Genomic DNA, 24,020 nt, shown 5'->3' with positions numbered 1-24,020 from the left:
ACCAAGCCCGTATCCTACCATTGACCTGTGCCCCTAATGTCCTAAGTTAGCTGTAAAGTGAGTTAAAAACTCATCCCAAAGGACAAATTTATCATTCATTAATTTATTCATAATAGCATCTCATTTATTGACTCTTAAAATTTTGAAAACAGATCCTTTGACAAAATGATTTTATTGAAGTATGTATTTTTGGTTAGTTGGTTTGGTTTGGCTGTCCTGGACTCATTTTGTAGACCAGGCTGATCTCAAATTGAAGTAAGTTTTATACATCATAAATGTCTCCAGTGTCCAGGTGTCTCTATGACAACAATCATAACAGTATCGTTCACGCGTACAAAAAGTACCCACACTGGATGAAAGGACAGAATGTTAGAACACGATGCATACAATGGAATATTTTTCAGCCTTAAAAAATGAAGGAATTAAAAAAAAATCTGCACGATGGAGGGGCCTTAAAGATGTGCAAAGTTAAATGAGCCAGTCACAAAAGGACAAGAACTTCAGGCAGGGTCCCACTTACAGAAGTTATGTAATCACTACAAAAAGTGGAATGCTCTGCTGAGCAGAGAGACAGTCAGCACGGGTGGGGAGTTTCAGCTAGGAAAACGGCCAATCTCTGGCACGTTCTGTAGATGGATGGCATTGGTGGTTGCATGACAATGTGATGATGGCATATGTCTGTCATCCCAGCACCCAGAAGGATGAGACAGGAGAACCATGCGAGAGGCAAACTTGAGCTACATAGTGAGCCGCCAAGACAGCCTTGTTGCACAGTATGCGCTCCAGGTGTTTCCAGTTTGAATTCTAATTCATAATGCTGCTTGAACATACACATGTGAGGGGTGTGTGGGGGTGTGTGTGTGCCTTTTCATTTCTCTTAAATTAAGTAGAAAACTAGAAATGAAATTACTCTTAATAGTTCTTAAGCTTAAACTTTTGAGGAACTGCCAAACCTACAAAGTAACTGCACCATTTTACATTTTGGCCAACAGTGGACAAAGGTTCCCAATTTGGTCACAGCCTTGCCAACACTTACTACTATCTGTCTTATTTGCTGTTGCCAGCTCTTCTGGTAGGTATGAAGTGGTATCTTGTGGTTTAAAATGCACATTTCACCCACACCTAATAAAGCTGATCTTTATTTCACGCATGCTTCTCGGCCATGTTTTCTTGGGTGAAATTTTTTTATTCACAACTTTTGCTTTTTTCCCATTCTATTTATTTATTCTTATTTCTAAGAATTCTTTGTAAGTCTTGCTGCAAGTCTTTGACAGATACATATTTTGCAAGTGCTTCCCTCTACTTTGTTGTCTTGGTGATTTCTGAACTGCGAATTTTCTTCTTAGTTATTTTAATGAAGTCTAATGATGTTTTTCTTTGTAGACTGTAGAAACTTTTTGCTTAACTCATTGTTCTCCTGTTTTTGTCTAAAATGTTTCATTTTTCACTCTCATGTTAGGCCTATTACCCATTGAGTTCATTTGTATGTGTGGGAATGGCAATCACCTTTTTGCTTGAGTATCTGATTTACCATGAATTGTTAAATTATTTGAAGCAGTTCTCTAGTCAATTGCCTTGCACATTTGATTTTATTTTGTTTGTTGGTTTGATTTGGCATTTTCAAGCTAGGGTTTCTCTATGTAGCCCTGACTGGCATGGAATTCACAGTGTAGACCAGGCTGGCCTCGAACTCATAGAGATCTGCCTGTCTCTGCCTTCTAACTACTGGGATTAAAGGTGTGCACCACTCAGCTCTGCCTGGCTGCCTTGCACATTTATAAAAGCAATGCAACAAGAAGAAACAATTCACTATAAATACAATGATTTTTTTCATCTCTTGGTTCTCTTCCATGGACCTATATGGCATTATGAGAGTGTCACAGTGTTTTAATACTGTGGCTATAAGCACAGAAACTCAGATGAAGCCAGATGTGGATCATGTCTTGTCAATACCTCTATCTATGTCATCTCAGGAATTGGGGCTTTACCTTCCTCATCTAGTAAGACTGGGATACAAAAATTTACTTCATAAAATTACTCAGAGGACCCATACAAAACAAGTAATGCATAATACTTATAATGGTCCTTGACCTATAGCTGATGACTAATAAATGCTGATATGTGTGTTATGATTCATATCTTCCTTTTGAATTGATTTATCATTATGAAATTTGCATCCTTTTAACTGGCAACATCAAGTTTCTCTTGCTAAGTGTTATTTTTACATGTTATATTTTTTTCCATCATTCTGCTACCAGTCTATTTCTTAGTATTTCTTAGTATTTAAAGTGTGTCTCTTGCTGGACATGATGGCACACACCATTAGTCCCGGCACTAAGGAGGCAAAGGCAGGTGCATCTTGTTAAGTTTGAAGCCAGCCTGGTCTATATATTGAGCTCTAGGACAGCCAAAGCTGCATAGTGAAACTTTGTCTCAAAATGAGTAAGTAAAAAACCAACCAACCAAACAAACAAACAATAAATTGCATATCTCTTACAAACAACATGTTACTATTTAACTCTCTGCAGATGGATTTTTTTGCCTTTTCATTGACTTGTTTATTCCATTTACACTTAATGTAGTTATCAATGTAGTTGTGTTTAACTCCAGGATATTAGAGTAAGACTCAATCCAATGCTGAGAATGTGTTCCAATGCCCCCAACCCTGGTAGGGTCTGAACCTCCTCAACAGTCTGTAGGAACTGAAATGAATCCATCTATTAATCATGGTAGATACTGTTTTCCTTTCAGCCAGATCTGGCAGTTTGTGATATGCTGTTACCTTTCCATCGCTATGACAAAATTCTTGAGATGGAAGGGGCAAGTTAGTCTTGGCTAATCTAGATGCTTCGGTACATGGTTTCTTGGCCTTATTGTTAAGATCTTTTGGTGAATAATTCATCACAGTGTAAGTACGTGGTGGGAACAAAGTTTCTCACTTAATGGTAGCTTGGAAGCAAAAAGATAAAAGAGCCTGGGTTCCCAGCTTCCTATTCAAGAACAAAACCTCCAGTGATTCAACATCTTTCTGCTAGGCCCCACTCCTGGCAGTTCCCTAACTGACTAGATCCACCTGCAAGTCAACACGCAGCCTTTGGGAGACACTTAGCATATTAAACCATGACATGTTCTCTGCCTAGGGACCAGCCAACAATTCAAAGAGACCTTGTCTGTGGGTTTTAGTGTCAAGGTCCAACTCCTCTGCAGTCCAGAGCCTGCTGCTTCCTACTGTGACCCCACAAGCTTGTGGCGGGGAAAGCAGGCTGTTTGTCTCACACGTTTGTTTTCACTCAGTGACCAGATCCTCTCAGATCCCACCTGGGCTGATTCCTTCAAACATTTGATATATATATATATTTTTTTTTCCACCCCTGGCATTTTCATTGTTTAACAGAGAAATTAATCTGACACAAGCCTTTCCTCCATGCAAAGACCCTAAAGCCTTATGCTGGTTCCATTTATTGAACCCGTCTCAAGATTACTCAGGTAGGTAGGAAACATTTTTCTTGGCAGACAAGTAGACTTAATCCTATATCTGTTTACAGAAAAATGGAATGAAGTTATGGATAACAACAGAACCATCTGAGATATTTAACTGGTATCTTACTAAATCTTAGGCATTTGCTAAGAGGGACATGGTCTTAAGACTATGAAAGAATTTAGGAATTCGGAATCTAGTGAAGAGTACAGATCAACTGAAGAAGGTATTTACATTGCTTTAGAATTCTTTTCAAAGGTCAGGAGACTGAGCCCAGAGAAGCCAAACAAATTAAAACCCTTCCTAGTGAGTGACTGAGTGACTTGTGAGAAAGGCATTCTGAAGAGCTGCACTCACAGGAACAGAACCTATAAGAGTATGTCTTTTTTTTTTTTTCCTTTTTTTTTTTTTTTCTGAGACAAGGCTCTGTGTAGCCTTGGCTGTCCTGGGCTCACTTTGTAGACCAGGCTGGCCTCGAACTCTCAGCAACCCACCTGCCTCTGCCTCCCTAGTGCTGGGATTAAAGGTGTGCGCCACCACCTGCTGGCCTACAAGAGTATTTCTAAGCTATGAAGCCATCTTAAGAGCAGATGAAAGTCACCTGTGCTTCAAGAATGTCACCTGTAACTCAAGAATGCTGAAGAGCAGTCACCAAGATTACTTCAGATTAAAGCACGGCCCTTAGGTGGAGTGTCTCCAGCTCTGTCCACACCCAAGAGTAACCTTGGTTACCTGGAAGCATTGCTGCCTTCTTTAGGGAGTGTATTTTTCAATCCTGGTTCTTCAATCAGGAGCTAATGAGAAGACAGAGGCCACATTATATGTCACTAATTGATTTATTTATCCCCCCACCGGTGTGTGTGTGTGTGTGTGTGTGTGTGTGTGTGTGTGTGTGTGTGTGTATAGGTGCCCACAGAGGCCAGAAGAGAGTATGAGATCCTTCTGGAGCCTGAGTTACAGTTAGATGAAGCTGCCTAATATGGGTCCTGGTCCCCATTGAAAGAGAAGGAAGCACTCTTTAACTGCTGAGCCATCTCTCTGACCCCTACATCTGTTATTTTACCGGAGAGTTTAATGTAAGGTTAATCAGGTTTTGAGAAAATAAAATAGCAAAGAGGGAATGTGGTGGAATCATACAAATCGCAAGAAAAGCGTCAACCACCTCCCACAAGATGAGGCAGATAAGAGAGGGATGCTGACATCGCACAGGCTAGAGAGGGCCCCTGAGAGCTGAACTTCAGACTCTGAAGAGGGGCCCAAGCTGGTTGGTGCTGGTTTGTCTGAGGGGAGGTGTTAAGGTGGGTTCTGAGACTGTAGAAAAACTGTGCACAAGAACTCACAGCTGCTGCTAGAGCCAACTGCCCCTTCCAGGTTATACGGACAAAGACAGGAGTCACCCATCCCACCTTCCATCCCTGAGAGGTTCCAGTACCTATAGGGGCCAAAACGGCAGGAGAAATGGTTTTGTAGAATCCCAGCCACAGCATCACAACTGTTGAAAAGCGGGAATCTTAGCCAACAGCGCAATCCAGCTAGCTCTTTAGGAAGACATAGCTTTAAGTGTGGGAAAAACTTAGAAGAGAATTAGCTAGGTGTGTGGCACCTGCATTTAGTCCCAGCACTCAGGAGGCAGAGGCAGGCAGAGCTCAAGGCCAGCCTCATCTACTGATCAAAGTCTAGGACAGCCAGGAACCCTATCTTCAAAAACCAAATAAAAGAGAACTGCAACATAGGTTAGGAAGGGACTTAGATAGAGCAGATATTTTTGACACATGTGATATTTGAAAAAATAAAGCCCATTCCTGAGAGTTTTGTAAGTCCACTTTAAAATATGTGAATGAGAGCTGACTTAGCTTGTGATATTTTATGGTGGCATCTAAGTTTACGGAGAGTAGAATGGACGCATTTAATGGAACTTCCAGTTTTCCTCATAAGCTCAACTTACCAGCTTCCATGGCATAGGATGCTTTTGCTTACTGCCAGAAAGACAGAAGTAGATTAAATCTGTGCATTCACTTAAAAGTGTGTGAAGTGCTGGGCTGAGCTCGTAAACAGGACTAAGCATTATTCAAAGTTTGCTAGAAAGTTATTGCTAAAATCTGCTAGATTTATAAATAGAGTAATCAATTCTGTCATCCAAATGTAAAAGCCTAAAAAAGGGTTTTTGAATTTACTTATTGGCTCTAATGGCAAAGAATATTATTTGTTACATTCATAATTGTTACATTTACTAAATACTAAGTTTTGAAGTCACACTTAAACAAATAATATGGAAGGGGAAGAAAAAAACACACACAAGTCTGATGTGTATATGAAACACCCTGCCTAGGATGCTGGACTCTTGCCCATGTCCTCTGGGACTGGCCAGTCCTCCGTTTCTCCAGGAACCATGAAGCCAACACTCATCTTTTAACAGGAGCTGGTATACTCCTGGCTGAGCTGCTCTTCCTTTTCTCTCAAGCCAGAATGCCTCCTAAAACAGGAAGCTACAACACTGGACTTGGGGCTTGGCTCCAATCACTCTAGTCTCCAAGGAAGCAAGCACCTCCACTATTTTCCCATCACTGTATTCCTAGCACCAGGAAGTGTTTATGCAGTGAAAGTGTCCCCAAAACCTAATGGGTAACTGAGCAGGTAAATGGATGTGTACAGTGGTCTAACATCGTGCCAATGACTTAAAAACCAAACAACACTTGGGCTAATCTCACAGGCCTGTAAGTTACAAGTCTAGCATGATCCTCACTAGGCTGGAACCAAGGTGTCAGGGCTGTTACTCTCCGGGAGCTCCCGAGGATGATGTGTCCTTGCCCATGCAGCTTCCAGAGGCTGCCCATACTCCTCTGCTTGTGCCCATCTTCACCGGTGAGGTAGAATACCCAATGCCCACCGACCAGCGAAACCAGTGTAATTAATCAGCTGAGAGAGTAACTTTCCCAACGCATGTTAGGCCTTCTGAGGCCTCAAACTACTATTGCCCCTCTAAAAGTATTTATGTAAAGAGTAGAACATTATACATCTCTCCTGTCAAATAGACTCAGAAGGGAATATGTGAGGAGCCCATGATAAATACACCACTGGAGGCATCCTATCTGGGTCAAACACTCTATAAGCAAAGACTGGTTTTATTTTGTTTCTACTTTTCCATTTTTAGTTTTATTGAGACAGGATTTCTATGTAGCCTTGGCTGTCCCGGAACTTGGATGTCCTTGAACTCAGAGATCTGCCTGCCTCTCCCTCCCAAGTGCTGGGATTAAAGGCGTGCACCACCACCACCACCACCACCACCACCACCACCACCCAGTTTAGGATAGTTTAAGATTGTGTTTTAAGATGAAGCCTTGCAGGACTTTTTTCAGTGTTTCCTATGCTCCCCAGATGAGATGCTTCTCCAGAAAAAGAACTTGCCTCCCCAGTCCAGGCTGGCCAATGAAACAAGGGCACAGCCCGCCTCTGCAGGAAACGAAGGAAACAAAGCAGATAGCACCTGGGCCGGACAGGGAGTTTTGAAGGCAGACTGCACCACGGCCACCCTTACTGTGCTTGCACAGTCAACCACAACACACTGGAAGCATTCTGCACAGCCACACCCATGACCTAAACAATGTTTATTTGTATTTACTTTTAAAACACCCAACAAGAAAGGAGCTTAGTGTGTGGATTTGCTCAGGGCCCAGCACTCAGGTTACTTCCTGTCACTAAACCCTTGGCATACAATAGCAAGATGACCCTCCATGGCACCAGGGGGAGAAAAACCTGATTAAAACTGCTACGGGAGACACTCCTACAGCAAGCCTGGTGGCTAAAATGGCCACAAGTGCCCAGAAAACGTTGATGAGTACAGTCTGGGATATTTCTGTATTAATATCAGGTATGTCCAAAGATGAATTGTAAACTGTTTAAAGTCAGCAGCAATAAAGTACAAGAGCCCATGCACTTTCAATACGCTCATGCATTAAACTGACAACTGCTATCCTCGGCAGTGACATCCAAGTGAAAAGGCATTTTCAAAACATGCATTGTTAATCTTATCAATGAAAAAAAGCAAGCCCAAACATGACTAATTACTTTGCCTGGATCAATAAATAATCTCAAGTGTATGCTTGGTGTACTAACAAGGACCTAGCCATCAATGAAGTTAAATAAACAGCAACGTTCTGCTTGCTAACACTCATTAATTAACTTATGGAGGGGCTTTTAAAAAATATTTTAGTTTGTGTGTACATATGCATGAGCGTACTTGTTTGAGTGTTATGTATGTGTACCACATGCATTCAGGTGCCCTCAGAGGGGAGAAGACGGCATCAGAATCCCAGGGACTGGAGTTGTGAGTTGCCTGATGTAGGTGTCAGAAACTAAATCATGTCTTCTGGCCTTCTGCAGGAGCAGCACGTACTCTTGAGTGAGCACCAAGCCAGGTCTCCAGCCCCTAATCTGCAAACTTTAGACACCACATAAGAAAGATTAATTTTTGTTTGAAATGATGAAAGGAATTTGAACATTTCTTTTTGTGTATGCAGAGTATTGTGCACATGTATGGGTTCAGACGTTGTGCACACATGTATGGGGTGCGAGTGTGTGTTAAGTACATGAGCACAGCATGTGCACACATGTAGACATTTCTCTTTTAAATTTTTCCTTGGGGCCAGGCGTGGTGGTGCACGCTTTTAATTCCAGTACTCGGGAGGCAGAGGCAGGTGGATCGCTGTGAGTTTGAGGCCAGCGTGGTCTACAAAGCGAGTCCAGGATAACCAAGGCAACACTGAGAGACCCTGCCTCGAAAAAAAAAATCCCCTTGGAAGGACAAAATTTAAACATTTTTAAGATTACAATGTCTAAAGCAGAGCCCATCAAAAATCACAGCTGTGTTCAGACCTTGGGCCAGAAGGGAAACACCATCAAAGCTTAGGTGAACTTGAAGGGCCTTTTCTCCTCTTGGTGGCTTACGTATTGAGATTCCATCCACTAAACTTCCCAACACTGAGCAGATGCTGAAAGGCCAGCACACATCATGAGCAGGGTCAGGAGAAACTTTCTATGTTATTCTGAGCATCTATTAGGAAAACCATAGAGAACGACAAAGAGGAAGCCAGGCACTCAAGGCACAAGGTTGCCCTACCCCAATCTGGAGGGAGAATTAGCAAGGACTCAGCACAGTAACAAAGCTGCGGCCTCAAACAGCATCTTGAGGCTGACGTGACAGGAATCCCAGACAATTTTGGATACTTCAATAATCTCAGGGAGGTAAAAATCCCTCCTTATAAAATGTGTCTACATCCCCATCTCTCTCCTTCCACTATAAAGCAGAGATACACTCCAGTCACTACATTTCTCTGCCCAAGAAGCAGTCCCCTGACCCCTTCCCTAGAGGCCACAGGCCATTCCAGACATAGATCTGACTCTTCTCGGGCTCTGAGGTATGTGAGTCCTGCCCACTACCGACCCATTTGTCCTGAGCTATTCCATCACCTTTTGAAAGGGTCCACTTGTGTTAAGTCTGCAAACACACTCCGCTGGAAATGAACAGTGCAAGATTCTATGTGCAAATATTTGCAAAGAATTTTTTTGAACAATACACATTTTGTAAATTCAAGTGAAATCCAGGCACAGGCTAGGTCAGTTGCTGTCAGGCAGCCTCTCAAACACACAACAGGAAAGTGGTCAGTTCCTGAAACTAGAGTGGGAGTAAGGCACCAGTGCCTGAGAAGGTTCATTTCTAGATTCTGGGAGGAAGCCTGAGAGGGACGTGCTGAGAGGCTTAATGCAAGACAGGCTACAGCAGCCTGGTAGGTTCCCTTATGCTAACGCTCTTCATGTAGCTAGCACGTGACACCTGGATAGACATAAGGATGGACCCTCGCCCGCAGCCCACAAGTAAAACAATGCATTCCCAGTAACTCTGCAATTAAAGTGATGAGGCGACATCCCCCAGGTCCATGTGTGGCATGGGCTACCGTTGACTTCCACGATATACAGAACCTCTACTACTCTTTCCACCCATTGGCTTCTGCCTCATAGAATATTAGGGGAACTGCAAAGGCTGGCACATTCCAGATGTCCATGTATAGTCAACCTTCTACTGTACTGATGCCAGAGCATTATATACTAGGAGCATCAGCCAGTCCAATAGGATGGGGAAGGCCTGGAGATGAGGATCCAGGTGAACTAGGCAAGGCTGAAGTCAGGAGAACAGTGGTACAAGGAGCTGGTCACAGACACCAGAGTGGGCAGGTCTACAAGTGTTTGCCGAGGGCATGAAGACTTGCCTTGTGCCCTGAAGGAAATAAGGCAGTGTTGTTCAAAGCAAGAGCCCCTTGGTGATCCTTGGAAAGACAAAGGGTGTCTCCATCCTGGTCACAAAGGAGGAACGGGTCCCCGGAGGTGGCGGCTCAGCTGAGGGAAGCACAGTTCAGCTCTGAGTCCTCCTGGCTGCCACTTGGTACGTCTTCTAGTTCCAGCTCATCAGGGCTATCGGGGATGCTGGGCTCACTGGAGCACTGGCGGTGTGGTGGCGGGAAGCTGGGTGGCAGGAGCAGGTGTTTGTCCTCATCGCCAGCCTCCTCCCCCAACCCTGAGTGCATCATGGTGGCCATAGCCAACAGCTGGATGTCCGAGTGAGCATTGGCCACCGTGTGCCGCCGAACACTGCCGCACTTCTCCAAGTACGCCTCCCCTTCTTGTTCTGTCAGCGGGCTCAAGACCATCTCATTCAGTGGTCGGCCAACTGTGGTCATCAGAGAGGCATAGTTCAGAACAGTCACCTTGGGCCGGACCCTGGAATGCCTCCTGGCTGCAAGAGAAAAAGCAGTGACAACTGTGATCAGGATGGTAAAAGACAGTGGCCAGAAGCTTTCTCCTCAAAAAGAGGAAGAGGGAGGGGGTGGCTCAGCCTCCCAAAACAGCTTTAGGTGGGGTCGGGCTGCATGCATTGGAGAACAAGGCCATCTAAATGTCATGCAGCGTTATCCATTTACAACAGATCCTTCATGTGGACATCCACAACACCATAGAAATGCTCACCTAAAACGTTCCTGGAGGGAGTGAACGTGCAACAGCCCCTCCCCCACCCCCACCCACTTCCTGGTGCTGCCCGAGCCTCACTGAATTGGCCTTTAATTCAACCATCTTTGCCGACGATGTGTACATTAGCCAGGGCTTCAGCATCCTGCTCAGGAGGTGTGTCTGCAGTGTTGGGAGAACTGGGGGTTGCCTTACAAGCCTGAAAACCTGCATCTGATCACAGGACCAAGCTAAAAGGCCAGATGCAGTGGTGTGAGCTTGTAAATGCAGAGCTGGGGTGGTGGAGACATGCAGGTCCTTGGTACCAGGCCAGCCAGCCTAGCCCATTTGGCAAGTTCCAGGCCAGTGAGAGACCCTTGCTTGAAAATGAAAACAAAGCCAAGTGTGGTGGTGCACGCCTTTAATCCCAGCACTCAGGGAGGCAGGGGCACGTGGATTGCTGTGAGTTCGAGGCCAGCCTAGTCTACCAAGAAAGTCCAGGACAGCCAAGGCTACAAAGAGAAACCCTATCTCAAAAAACCAAACCAAAAACAAACAAACAAAAAACAAAAAACAAAAAATAAACAATAAAAACCTCCCAAAGCCAAAAACCAGCCAGGGAGTGGGGAGATGGTTTAGTGGATAACGCATTTGCTACACTAGAGTGAGGAAAAGGGTTCGGATTCCCAGAACCCATGTAAATGCTAGATGGGTAATGGTAGCTGCCCTGTAATCCCAGCCCTCAGAAGGCAGAAACAGGAGATCCCTGGCAAGCTCCCTAGCTAGGTTGACCTGTATCAGTGAGCTGTGGGATCAATAGAGAGACTCTGTCTCCATGAAGAAAGTAAAGGGCACTCAAGAAGCCCCCCAGTGTCAGCACTACGCTCCAGAAACTGCTGAAGCCTCAATATGCATGAGGCTTTGTGCTACAAGCCTGCGATCCCAGCTACTCAGGAGGCTGAGACAGCAGGACCTCAAACTAAAGGCCTGCCTGGGCTACAGAGCAAATCAAGGCTAGCCTGAGCAAGTGAGACTGTCTCACAATAAATAGTATGGAGAAAGCTGGTGGTGTTGTATAGCTCAATGGTAGGACACTTACCCGCATGTGCGATGACCTAGGTTAAAATCTCATAACCACAAAAGTTAAAAAAAAAAAAAAAGTTTGGTCCGCATTCTGGACTCTTGCTAGAAGCTAAGCCTAAATCATAGCATCTCGAGGTTGTTAGTGTCTACTATCAAGAGGAGGAAACTGAGCATCTGAGAAGCAGACATTTACCTGAGCTCACATAGATAGAACACAGTCAGACTGAGACTCAGAGGAGTTGTCTGTCACTCTAGACTTGGCTTTCCTAGCTGCCTCTACAAAGCCCACCCCCAAAAAATGCCATAAACAAAGAACCTTGAGGAAGGACAAGCAGGTAGCGGGGTTCACCAGTGGGAAAAGAGTATCTGGGACAATCGAGAAACTGGCCAAGGATGTACACTGGAGAAGAGCCATCAGGGCGGTAAGGTCCAGAAGAGAATGGAGGAGGGTAACACTCCGAATGGTGCGAACAGCCTGAGCAAGTTGCTGGATGAGCCCTAGGGTCACAGCACTGCAGGAACTCAACACACAGGGACAGCGAAGCTGTGCCCATCCAGGTGGGCAAGTATGCCCTCACAGGTCCTGTGGAGCCAGATGGGAGTGTCGGTGACACATGGGCTAGGCTGTGCTTCAGGAGAGGGCCCTAGCAGGAGGTGGAGCCTGGGCAACTGCCAGAGAAACGAGCAAGAAAAGCCAGGGAGGGTGCAGAGACACATGAGCAAAGGGAATGCCAGTATCAGAGTAAAGGAAAGAAGTGGTCAACAACAGGAGGATTGCAGTGGTGAAGGCGAAGATGACGAGGGGCTGGTGACCCCAGTTACTAAGACTACGGAACTCATGGGGGTGGAAGAGCAGGACTCGGGGTGACTTGAGCCAGCACTCTCTGAACTCAGGTAATAAAAGGACCACCCCATCCCGAGGGTGCTCACCAGGAGGCTAGTGGGTCTCCTGAACAGGGAATGAGATACAGAAGGCAAACGGATGATAGAAGGAAATAATTTATGCACAGTACTTTGTCCCCTCACAGGCACATCTTTAGAATGCTCTCATGTTATAAAAATGAGTACTTCTACAACCAAAGCACCGGAAGACTTCACAGCAGCAAGGACCCGGCTGAGGAACCATCCTCCACACGAGGCCAGTAGGAGCAACTCATTTCTCACACTACATTTCCAACCAAGCGCTGGGAACTGGCTGTGAGGAAACCTGCGATCTGACCAGCAGAAGCTTGGCCCAACAGCTTCAGAGGACATGTCGTCTGTTGCTGAGGCAAAGCACTCATCTGTAAGGTGAGGTGTGTGAAGAGACAGAGCTGGAGAGAAGAGAGGAGCTTTCCTATTTCACCTGTGAACACCCCCACCCCCGCCCACCCCACCCCCGCCTGCAACCCCGTACCCAGGAGGTGGGGGGAGATCCTCCAGTTGGGGAAGAGGGGATGGGCCTGGCGAGGACACAGGAGAAGTGCGGGGAATGCAGACTTGGTTTGTGTAGCTGAGAATCTCTGGCTGAAGGATTTTCATGGGCCTCAACCTGCTGGGATGAGCCCAGGAGAAGTGTCTTTAAGGGTTTCCTGGACATCATCCATTTCTCATGGCAGCCAAGCCCTTGAAGTGTTCTACAGGCAGTGAATTGACAAAAGGCCACTTGGGCTATGTTTTAGTCAGCATCTCAAAGAGCAACATTGGAACAACTGAGCAAGCATGTGCGTAGAACCATGCCTGTCCTAGCCTTCAGCAAACACATGTAGAGCTACACTATGCGAAGCACCGCACTGACCGCTGAAAAGAAGAGAGGCACGGCTTTGAAAGAGGGTAGGAGCCCGGAGAAGTTCACACACACGTGTGTGTGAGAAGGATGGAGGAGCCCAGCTGCAGCTCTGTGCTGGGTGCCCAACAACGGCTGAGTACCGTGCCCCAAAGGAAATGCTTCACCAACACAATCTCCTCCTGATGTTTTAGAGGAAATGAACATGAAGTCCACAGTCACAATTACTTACGAGCTGAGACTCACGTTTGGGGCCCACAGCAGACCTCCTGCTTTTAGAGTAGCGGTAAAGGCTCATTAAACAAAGTCTTCCAGTCAAGAGGAGGACACCTCTGTCCTGCTGGGAGACCCAATATTTCAGTTGGAATCTTTCAGGGGCTCTGACTTGGCACAGGCCTACCCATAGGAAAGCAAGGTCGACTTTAAGCTATGCTTAAGAGATAGGCAGAATTATTATTCCTTTAATGGGATACTGTATTTTCCTTCCCAGAAGCCCCACCCCAACACACTGCCTGAAGTTCAGCTGGGTCTGCCTACCTTTCTGTCTGTTTATTTTGTCTTTTTCACTTCTTTGAGATGCTGGCTAAAACACAAGTATGCTTTACCTGACACTACAGGTTTTCTGTTTTCTTACTCTTTCACAAATGCCCGGATCCCTGCCATGTGGCTTCTTGCTACCATGTGACATACCTCCATCCCAGTAACCCAAGCCCTATGTTCACCACCAACACCCCATTTTTTTCTCCTCCAGGCAGCTGTTAAGATTTACAGCTTGTCTGTCCTGGGGCCTTTTTTTTTTTTTTAATTTTTACCTTCTTTAAAATTCCATACACTGACTTTTGATCATATTCACCTCCAACCCCTTTCCCTAATTCAAGCCAGATCCACGAACCTTCTTAACCCCGCCCCCAACTTTGAATCTTTTGTTTTGCCTTGTTTTGTTTTTTTTGGCTTTTTGAGACAGGGTTTCTCTGTGTCAAGAAGAGATAACTCCTCTTAGAGTTCTCAAATGTACTCTAACAGGGATTCTCTGTGTAGCCCTGGCTGTCCTGGAACTCATTTTGTGGACCAGGCTGGCCTTGAACTCAGAAGAGGTCTGCCTCCTTCTTCCTTCAGAGTTCTGAGATCAAGGGTGTGTGCCACCACTGCCCAGCATATATCTACTCTTGGTCCAGGCCTGGGAGACCAGAATATGCCTCCTCAAAACATGAAGTGGGAACTAAAGAGACGGGTTAACAGTTAAGAGCACTGGCTGTAGCCTAGCACAGCGCCACACACCTGTAATCCCAGTACTCTGGGAGGCAGAGACAGGCAGATCTCTGTGAGTGATTTCGAGGCTAGCCTGGTCTACAAAGCTAGTCCAGGACAGCCAGGACTACACAGAAAAGCCCTGTCTCCAAAAAAAAAAAAAAAAAAGAAAAAAGAAAAAAGAAAGAAAGAAAGAAAAAAGAGCACTGATTGGCTACTCTTCTATCAAACCTATACTCAATTCCCAGCAGTACATCTCAGCTCAAAACCACCTGTAACTCCAGTTCCAGAGGAATTAATGTCTTTTTCTGGCCTCTTCCGGCACTAAACACACAAGAGCACACATACAGGCAAAACGCCCATACGCATAAAACAGTAAAATAATTTTTAAAGCACGAAGGATTAGTGAACTAGAGGCGATGAGGAAGCTGGTTTAAACTGGAGAACCAGAAGTTCAAGGTCTACCTCAGCTACATAATAAGGCTGAGGCCAGCTTGAGTTACATGAGACCCTGTCTCAAAATTATTGCTCTTTACTAAAGACTTTACATAAACAGGAATTCAAAGCCAACCGTTTGAAAACTACTTGTTCCCTGGATGTCTCCCCTTTATGTGAGAACATATTTCAATACACTTGTTTGTTTTATTCATTAATCTGCTACAGGGATCTGTTCCAACTAAGAGCTTATCGGGGTTGAAGAAAAGTTATTTTTCTTCCCCTGTCTTGGCATCAGCCCTGACTACAGTGGCGTTCTTGGCAGAAGCCAGCTACCCTGCTGGCATCCTGACATCTCCCTGGGTCCCTATCCCTTAAACGACATGAGCCCAGGCAGTAATAAGAAAGGTGGGATCCATGGAGACCGCAGCACGACAGCATCCAGCTCCATGGAGACCGCAGCACTACAGCATCCAGCTTATGGCAGAGGGAGGGAGGCTGTCTTCCTTCAATAGCTCTCAGATCTTGTGTGAAGAGAGCGAGAAAGAGATCAAGATTGAGGCTGTGGGCAGACCCAGGAGTCACCTGACTGCATCCAGCCTCCTCCAATCTGTGACTGGCGTGGTGATGCGTGATACTAGTATCTCCGGAGAAACCAGGACCAGGGCCAGGAAAACTACTCTCTTCTACAGAGAGGCCCAGGAGAGGAAGCAAGTTCTCTGGAACCTCCTCCTCACCCCCTTGGCTTGGAGCTCAGCCGCAACTCCATCATAGAAGGAAGAGGACAGAGGATGAAGAGATTCCAATCCAGGTGATGTTTCCTGCCCTACGCTTTTCTGTGGATGCCTGCTGCCCTGGCTTGGGAGTACAACTGCCTGTGTGGGTCTAGCAAGCACTGTATTGCTGTATTACTACATGGCTGTATGTCAGGTACCAGTGCAGACACTGAAGACAGAAATAAGCAAGTGAGCGTTTGCCTGGTAATAGCTTTCCAATCTGATGAGAAAGGAGTGAAGAAGAGATCATAGATTCGGTGCTTACATCTCAGGCAGTAACTGAAGAATCTTTGTCACAACAAGCCTTTCACAAGGCTGTTTCCACTGAGACAGTGGTTTTGTTAGGAACCATTCTTCAGTGTAGCATACTACATATGTCACCAGCTGTTTCTCCTGAAACCATCCAGACTGCTCTCACTGGGAGAAGAAACAGGTCTGATTCACTTCTAGATTCTTCACAGAGAGTAAGACAGTGCCTGGTGCTGCAGTAGCTTTACAGCCACCAAAAGAGGAGGCCCCAGTGAGACTTACTCCCAAATCCAGGAACTCCATCCCTCGCAGTGAAAGACCTTGCAATACCTACAGAAATAGTGTGGGAACACTAGATGAAAGATCTGACTGTAAAATTGACAGGGTGGCTTTACTTGGCGAGCTGCTGTCAAGGGAAAAAAAATACCATGGGTGGGTTTCCACACATGTGAGTGAAGGCTGTTGTACTGACTACTTTCATGTCAACTTGACACAAGCTAAGGTTATCTGAGAGGAGAGAGCCTCAATTAAGAAAATATCTCCACAGGAGAACCAGCCCCACCACTCATCTGCCCACAGGTGGAGTAGGTATGGGGTGATGCCCTTCCTGCTCTCATCCCTCACCACCCGTAGTAGTTGGGAGAGCTAGCCTGGGCAACAGAGGGGAGCTGGCACTGATGGCGAAGGCACAGATGAGCCAGCCCTGAAGGTGTGACAGTGGGCGAGCTGGCCCAGCTCCTTGCCAGCCGAAGCCCTGTAGCAGGCCAGTAAGCAGCACCTCTCTACGGTCTCTGCATCGGCTCCTGTCTCCAGGTTCCTTCCCTCGCTGCTTTTGATGACGCCTTAATGGAACTATGAGTGAAATAAACTCTTTCCTCCCCAAGTTGCTTTTGGTCATAGTACTTCATGATGGCAATAGTAAGTCCCACTAAGACAAATGTAATAAGAAAAATACAGTTTCTGATAGTAAATACAAAAAATAAAATTAATGTCCAGGCATAAGAGAAAGAACAAAGCCATTGATCAAAGGGGTGAGACAGTTTCCACTACAGAGGCTGGGATCAGTCGCTGAAGAAGACCTGATAGAGGGCCAGGGTCACTGCCACATGGTCTAGGAGCATCTGTAACTAGCAAACCAAGATTTGCACTGGCCTTCACTGGAACAAGGTGCTGGAGAGATGATTGCTGCTTGGTGACAAGCAATAGATATCAATATCCCCAAGCCTCTAGATGTTAGAGCTAAGTGCTTCTTACCCATTGAGTACGTGGGGCCTGAGCAGCTGCGGTCCCTGCTGATGCCAAGGAAGGGAGACACCACTTGCTTCACGAGTTCCTCCAGCTGCAAATAGCCCTCACTTGGGCCTGTGGGTTCATGAACACTCTGCAAATAAACAGCCAAGACAAATAAAAGTCGGTGAAAAGTGTCACACCAGTGGGCATTTGTCAATGCCTGCCAATGACCCTCCTCTATGTACAAGGCAGTGTGGCCCAAGTCAGCCTCCTCGTGGTTAGAATGAAAGCAACAGGCCGGAAGCACTGGTCACTTGTTCCAAGTCAATGGATGAGAACGAGAAAGGACAGGACAAGGAGATGAGGCTATAAATGGGAGGGAAATGTGAGAGTTGGAGCTGGGTGCTTCTCCCAGGACAGTGTAGCACAATCCTAACTCTCTCTAAAGGTGAGGGGGCAGCAAGGCTCAGCAACTATCCCACCCACAAGACAGTGTTGAGCCCACCCACAGCACACAGGCACTTCACAAAATCATTGCATAGGAAATAACAAAAAGGCTCCCCCAACCACCAAGGACAGGTCCCCCTTCCAATGACCAGACATAAACACCAGGAAGCTTAAGACATTTTCCTGGTATAACACAGCCAACAAATGACAAAAACAAAGAACAACACACACACACAGGGCTAGAACCCAAGCTATCTGGCTCTGAGCCCATGTGACTGTTACTTGTTACCAAGTTAGGAAACAGAGCAAAAGCACAGAAAAGTCCAGAACAAGAGCAAGGAAGGGCAGCTCCAGGCCTAGTTTCAGCAGTCCACACAGCAGGAGTCCTCAAACCAAGGCCTGGGTAAAAGCCAACCAAAATAAACAGCCAAAAGTGGAAAGGAGCTGGTAGAAACCTGCTTTCTAGAAAACCAGCAGGCTCCTTGTGAACTATTTCTCATTGGAAGGGGCGCAAAAATGTGCCCTCTTGTTAGAGGCGTGGCAAAGACCCAAACACCACCTGGAAAGGGACAAGGGCCTGATAGGGGAAGAAGCAAGATTCTGGTAGTTTCTGTGCTAAGACAGCAAGATGATCACCTCAAATTCTCAAAATAGATCCTGTATGGTTTTCCTTAAAAAGCTGAAGCTCACCAGGGCCCCAGAGTTGTCTGTGGAGTGCAGTAGGTGGGGCCAACTCCTGCAGATTAGGGATGCCTGGTTGAGATGTGGTTCCCAAAGAAATGTGCTCTTTTCTTGGTCCTTCTCAGCTACACCAAAGAGATGCCAATCCCTGGGTGTAGGATGGCTTAAGGAAACGAGAGACCTGAGCAGAGGCTACAGAATGTATGCGAGTTTGCAGTCTGGAACTGAAAAGGGAAAGGAAGAGAGAGATGCAGAGAAAGTGACTATCCACCAGGATGAACTTGACTGTGGCACTGGAACCAGGAGCGACGATTCCCCATGCCCTCTGTTCCTGCTCCCCTCTCCCTGAGCTCAAGCATTAGAATGCTCAGCGTTGGAAAGGAAACGGAAAAGAAAACAGGCTACTTGACTTACAAATACACAGGAAGGCCCACCCAAATGGGGGTACTCAAGGCAGTAGGAAGAAAAAGGGGCAGGAATCAAACCACACCTAAGGGCAGAGCGGTCCAAGCAATAAAATCACCTTTATTGGGTCTCAAAGCCCAGGAAACATTTTTCTTCTTTTATTTCTTTCTTCAATAGTTCTCATCAGCATCTTCTCTAGCCTTTCCCCCAAAAGAGGCAAGACGGGGAACAGAAGAGGCAAAAGGAAGGAGGAAAATGGGTGACAATACAGCTGGCAGCTGGGTAGCTCTCTCAGGGACATGGCCCTTGAGGACCGTCTCAGCCTTCTGTCTCACTGCTAGACCACTCAGCACAACACAAACAGTAAATAACTTCTCACGGCCCAATGTGAAATGAAGATGCTGTGCCCTGCATTCAAAAAGTATTAAGAATGTTGAGAGTGAAGCAAGAGACTATGGAACTAGGCACAGGGCCCTCTGAGGACAATGTCACACACCTTGTCTCTTGGACAGGACCCTGTACTCACTGCAGGCCTCCCTCATCCTCTGGGTGGGAGCCCTTGAGAAGAGGATCTCTCTATCTAGTATAGCAGGAGGTGCCCTTGTATCTTCTGAGAAGGGAGGAATTGGCTCAAGAATGTTTGGAAGACTGATGGAAAAGAGAGAGCTGATGTCTGAGAAAGGCTCTGCTTCCTTTGAATCATTTAGGGAATCATCCAGAGTCATTTAGGGAACATCAGACCAAGGTCACATGTCCCTGTGGACAGCAAGGGCCTAGGAAAGAATAGACAATCCACCGTGCTTTCTCAGCAGCAGGAGTGGCCCCAGGATGATTCCCTGAGCAGTCTATTCAGGATCCCCAAGCTGCTGGCCCTTGGGCCTTAGAAAGTAGATTTGGTTGCACTAGTTTGCATTCTCACTAGCAATGAAGGAGTGTTCCTCTCTCTCTCCAAATCCTCGCCAGCATGTGGTGTCTCTTGAGTTTTTGATCTTAGCCATTCTGATAGGTGTAAGATGGAATCTCAGAGATGTTTTGATTTGTATTTCCCTGATGACTAGGGAGGTTGAGCATTTCTTTAAGTGTTTCTCAGCCATTTGATATTCCTCTCCTGAGAATTCTCCATTTAGTTTTGAGCCCTATTTCTCAATTGGGTTATTTGGTTTGGTGATGTTTAATTTCTTGAGTTCTTTATATGTTTTGGATATTAGACCTTTGTCAGATGTAGGGTTGGTGAAGAGCTTTTCCCAGTCTGTAGGCTGTCACTTTGTTCTGTTGACAGTGTCCCCTGCCTTACAGAAGCTTGTCAGCCTCATGAGGTCCCATTTATTTATTAATTGTTGACCTTAAGGCCTGGGCTGTTGGTGTCCTGTTCAGGAAGTTGTCTCCTGTGCCAATGTGTTCCAGGCTCTTCCCCACTTTTTCTTCTAACCAACTTAGTGTCTCTGGTTTTATGTTGAGGTCTTTAATCCACTTGGACTTGAGTTTGGAAATCACTCTGGTGCTCTCTCAGAAAACTGGGAATAGGGCTTCCTCAAGACCCAGCTATTCCACTCCTTGGAATATACCCAGAAGATGTTCCAGCACACAACAAGAATGTTTGCTCAACCATATTCAAAACAGCCTTATTCATAATAGCCAGAACATGGAAACAGCCTAAGTATCCCTCAGTAGAAGAATGGATAAAGAAACTGTGGTACATTTACACTATGGAATACTACTCAGCTATTAAAAACAAGGAAATCCCGAAATTTGTGGACAAATGGATTGAGCTAGAAATGATGATAATGAGTGAGTTAACCCAGAAGCAGAAAGTCAAACAGTATATCCTCTCTTATATCTGGACATTAGCCCAAGGGGCATGTCCCATGAAAGTCTTTGCTTACTAGGAAAGTGGGACAGAGGGGAAGACATCCTATTGGGACTCTAGGTGAGAGAAGCAAGGGAGAATGGGGAAATAGAAGGACTCAGAGAGTCCTAGAAACCTACAAGTAGAACATTATGACAGGCAAGTCTGGGCACAGGGGTCCTGCTCAAACTATGGCACCAGCCAAAGACAATACGTGCAATAAACTTCGAACCCCTACCCAGATCTAGCCAATGGACAGGAAATTCTCCACAGTTGAGTGGAGAGTGGGGACTGACTTTCACACAAACTCTGGTGCCCCATATCTGACCACGTCTCTTGGATGGGGAGGCCTGGTGGCACTCAGAGGAAGGATAGCAGGCTACCAAGAAGAGACTTGATACCCTATGAGCATATACAGGGGGAGGAGGTCCCCCTCAGTCACAGGGGGAGGGTAATAAGTGGAAAATGGGAGGGAGGGAGGAATGGGAGGATGCAAGGGATGGGATAACAATGTAGATGTAATATGAATAAATTAATAAAATATATTTTTAAAAAAAGAAAGTAGATTTGTACTGAGGCAAGACCTACACCACTTGCTGCCATTCTCCCTGCTTTGGCTCTGCATCTCCCAAGGGCAAAAGGGACTAAGGAGACCTCCTGCAGGAGGCTCTGAGGGGAAAGTTTCCAAGTACCCTTCCCTGGAGTGTGACCACCTCAGAAGTTCTACGGGTGTTTCCAATACCAAGCAGGGAGGCAAAAGGGAAGGCTAGGAGGGAGGACAGAGAGAGCAAAAGATGAGGAATGACTGACCGGTCCAGCTCACATAGGTCAGTTTGTTAGTCAGCTACCCTTTCTGACCCTCCATCACACTGAAAAACAAAGGCCCACAGCAGGGACTGTTTCATTGTCCAATTTTTCAGAACTCCAACAAAGCCATAGAGCTCTGGCTGTATTTCATGCCTCTCAAGGAAGAAGCCATCATGGGACTCAGGCCAGGGACCGGGGGGAGGGGGGCAGGGGGGTCTCACTAAGTGGCTCCATCAGTTTCTGAACCACACTCAACGAACACCTACTTTTATGATCAAGACTGTGCTGGGTGCTGAGGGCGCATGTATGAGAATGAAGCTGAAGGTTTGCTTTGACGTTCCAGACAAGGGTTTAGAGAGGGAAAGCAAGCACCAAGACCCCAGCCCTGTGGGGACCAGGAAGGCCACAGCACCAGGTAAGTCAGGTTCCAATATCTGATGGAGGGATGGAGTGCCTGACGGTCCACTTGAACAGATCTCCTAAGGCCAGCCGGAGAGAGCTGCAGGTGCAGTGGGGATGGGTAAACAGGCCAGGCCAGAGTAGATGGAAGTTCTCCTGGTGCATCTTCACGGGTGATGACACGTGTTGTCGGGTTGTTCCTCACAGGACCCAGAACCTCAAAAAGCTTTCGTTAGAGAACCAGGCCCTCCGGCTCCAGCTTCTGTTGGGAAGAGTCCTCAAAAGGCAGCCATGACCACAAATGAAAAGGATGTATGGCGGTTAATCTTGACTGTTGCTATGGAAACATCTCTTGGGCAGCATCTCTGTGAGGGCTTATCTAGATTAGGGTAGCCAGTACAGCACCAACAGGCAGCCCCCTGCACTGGCTGATACAGATACAAGATACAGTGTGGCCAGCTGCCTCACCTTCCTGTTGCCCTGCCTTCTCTGTGGTGAGAACTGTAAGCTTAAAAAAACTTCCTCTTTTAATTTGTTTTTATCAGGTATTTTGTCACAGCTAAAGGGGAAGTAACTAATGCTGGATGCCTTCCCTGAAGTGTTGTAAATGAAAACAGAAAGTGGAACCCAGCTTCCTAACCTCACTCCCAGAGTCCTCAGGGGCTCCTGCGCTACACTCCATTATTTGGGAGCTAAGCTGCAGATACTTTAACATGCCCATCCTTCTCTTCTACCAAAAGGACGTAGATGGATACCCAACCTCCACTCTACCAGCTATCAAGAACCCGATGGAGGTTGGAACCTGAAAACTGCACATCCACCCATGGGAAAGGGCTCCCCAGGGCATATTGGTCCCACCTGGCCCCACTCAAGGTCATGACTGAGTGGGCGAAGGGGATCTCCAACATATGCCAACCAGATCCCTTACACACAGGAAGGAGAAGGATGCTCACAGTTGGGCATTCTAGACTCATTCAACCTCTTACCAGCTGAGAAATTTCACTCAAGCGCATAAGCGTCCTGCTTTTGTTTCCTCATCTGGAGCACGGGAGTAACAACAACGCTGACCTCACAACATGGTTATTTGGATTGTTTAGGAACACAGCACATTTACAGTCCTTGTGCCTGCACCTGGCAAACAGCCAGAGCCGGAGGAGTGTTAGCTCATCTTCCTGTTGCTGATTTAGGATTGGGATGAGAAGACAGCACGGAGCCATCTGGGTAGTGTCTCGCTGGAAACAAACACCATGGTATGTCATATCTAATCTGGTCCAAATAATTCCACAAACAGAGAAACACCAACTCCAAGAGCAGCCAGCCGAGGCCACGGAGAGAAATAAGGAAGAACAGTGCTGAGACCAACAAGCTGGGGGCTCTGAGACCTGACATGGCCTTGCTTTGTCATGAAGCCCATCCAGGAGTTCTAGGTCTGCCTTGGCTCAACAATGGCAGATATTCTGTCATCATTTGCACTCCTTGGCTCCCTGGCATGGTTGAAGAGCACAGAAGGATGTCTACGCCTCACTAGCTGGCACCACAATGAATGCCTGCTTTTGTGCTCGAGACTCTGGGCTTGGTGCTGAGGGTGCAAGCCTGAGAAGAAAGTTTAGGATCTGTCTTGACTGTACCAGACAACAGTGTTCAGGGCAAAGGGAATGTGAGCACCCAAATCCCACCCTCACAGGGACTGAGAAAGCCACGGCACCCAGTAAATCAGGTCCCAGGTGTTTTGTTTTGTTTTGTTTTCTCCCTTTACTCCAGGCCTGAGTACAGCAATAGGGGCTTGACAGTTGCACAGCAACTGCACATGAGCCAGCGAGCCAAGAAACACAGACAAACAAGCAGAAGAATGCACAGCTCAGCTACACTGCTTGGTTGTTCGGTTGTTTGGTTGTTCGAGTTCCTCCCCACCTCCATCATGGCAGGATTCGTTCACTGCTCGCCGGCATGAGGGGCAAGCCTCCCCCAGTGCTTACCTGCAGAATGAGCAGCATTTGTATAACAGACGAGGGCAACTTGGACTGTGCCAACAGTAGCAAGTCACCCAGTTTCACCTTCAGCAGGACCAGGTCCCGGAAGCCCAGCAGAGAGATCTGGCGGATGGTCAGCTCCTGTCCCTGAGGAAGAAGACAGGTGGAAAGAGAAGACGTGAGTGCTTGCTGGGTCCCCACTAGC

General features: G+C 46.5%; 1 protein-coding gene across 8 annotated transcripts in view; it reads right to left on the bottom strand.

Annotated features, from left to right (window-relative positions):
• Nucleotides 1–427: 427 nt before the first annotated feature.
• The window catches only part of PRR5L (proline rich 5 like), a 174,144-nt gene continuing 150,551 nt past the window's right edge, over nt 428–24,020 (bottom strand). For all 8 annotated transcript variants that reach the window (XM_084775938.1, XM_084775941.1, XM_084775940.1 and 5 more), the window contains 3 exons: nt 23,822–23,962; nt 17,285–17,411; nt 428–10,265 (listed from right to left, as the gene is read on the bottom strand). In XM_084775938.1, the coding sequence (XP_084632064.1) occupies nt 9,865–10,265; nt 17,285–17,411; nt 23,822–23,962 (669 nt within the window). In that variant the 3' untranslated portion in view covers nt 428–9,864. The remainder of the gene's footprint in view (nt 10,266–17,284; nt 17,412–23,821; nt 23,963–24,020) is intronic.

Source organism: Acomys minous, assembly GCF_964271855.1.
Source record: "Acomys minous genome assembly, chromosome: 3".
Lineage (NCBI taxonomy): Eukaryota > Metazoa > Chordata > Mammalia > Rodentia > Muridae > Acomys > Acomys minous.
This window is presented reverse-complemented; position numbering and strand designations above follow the sequence as displayed.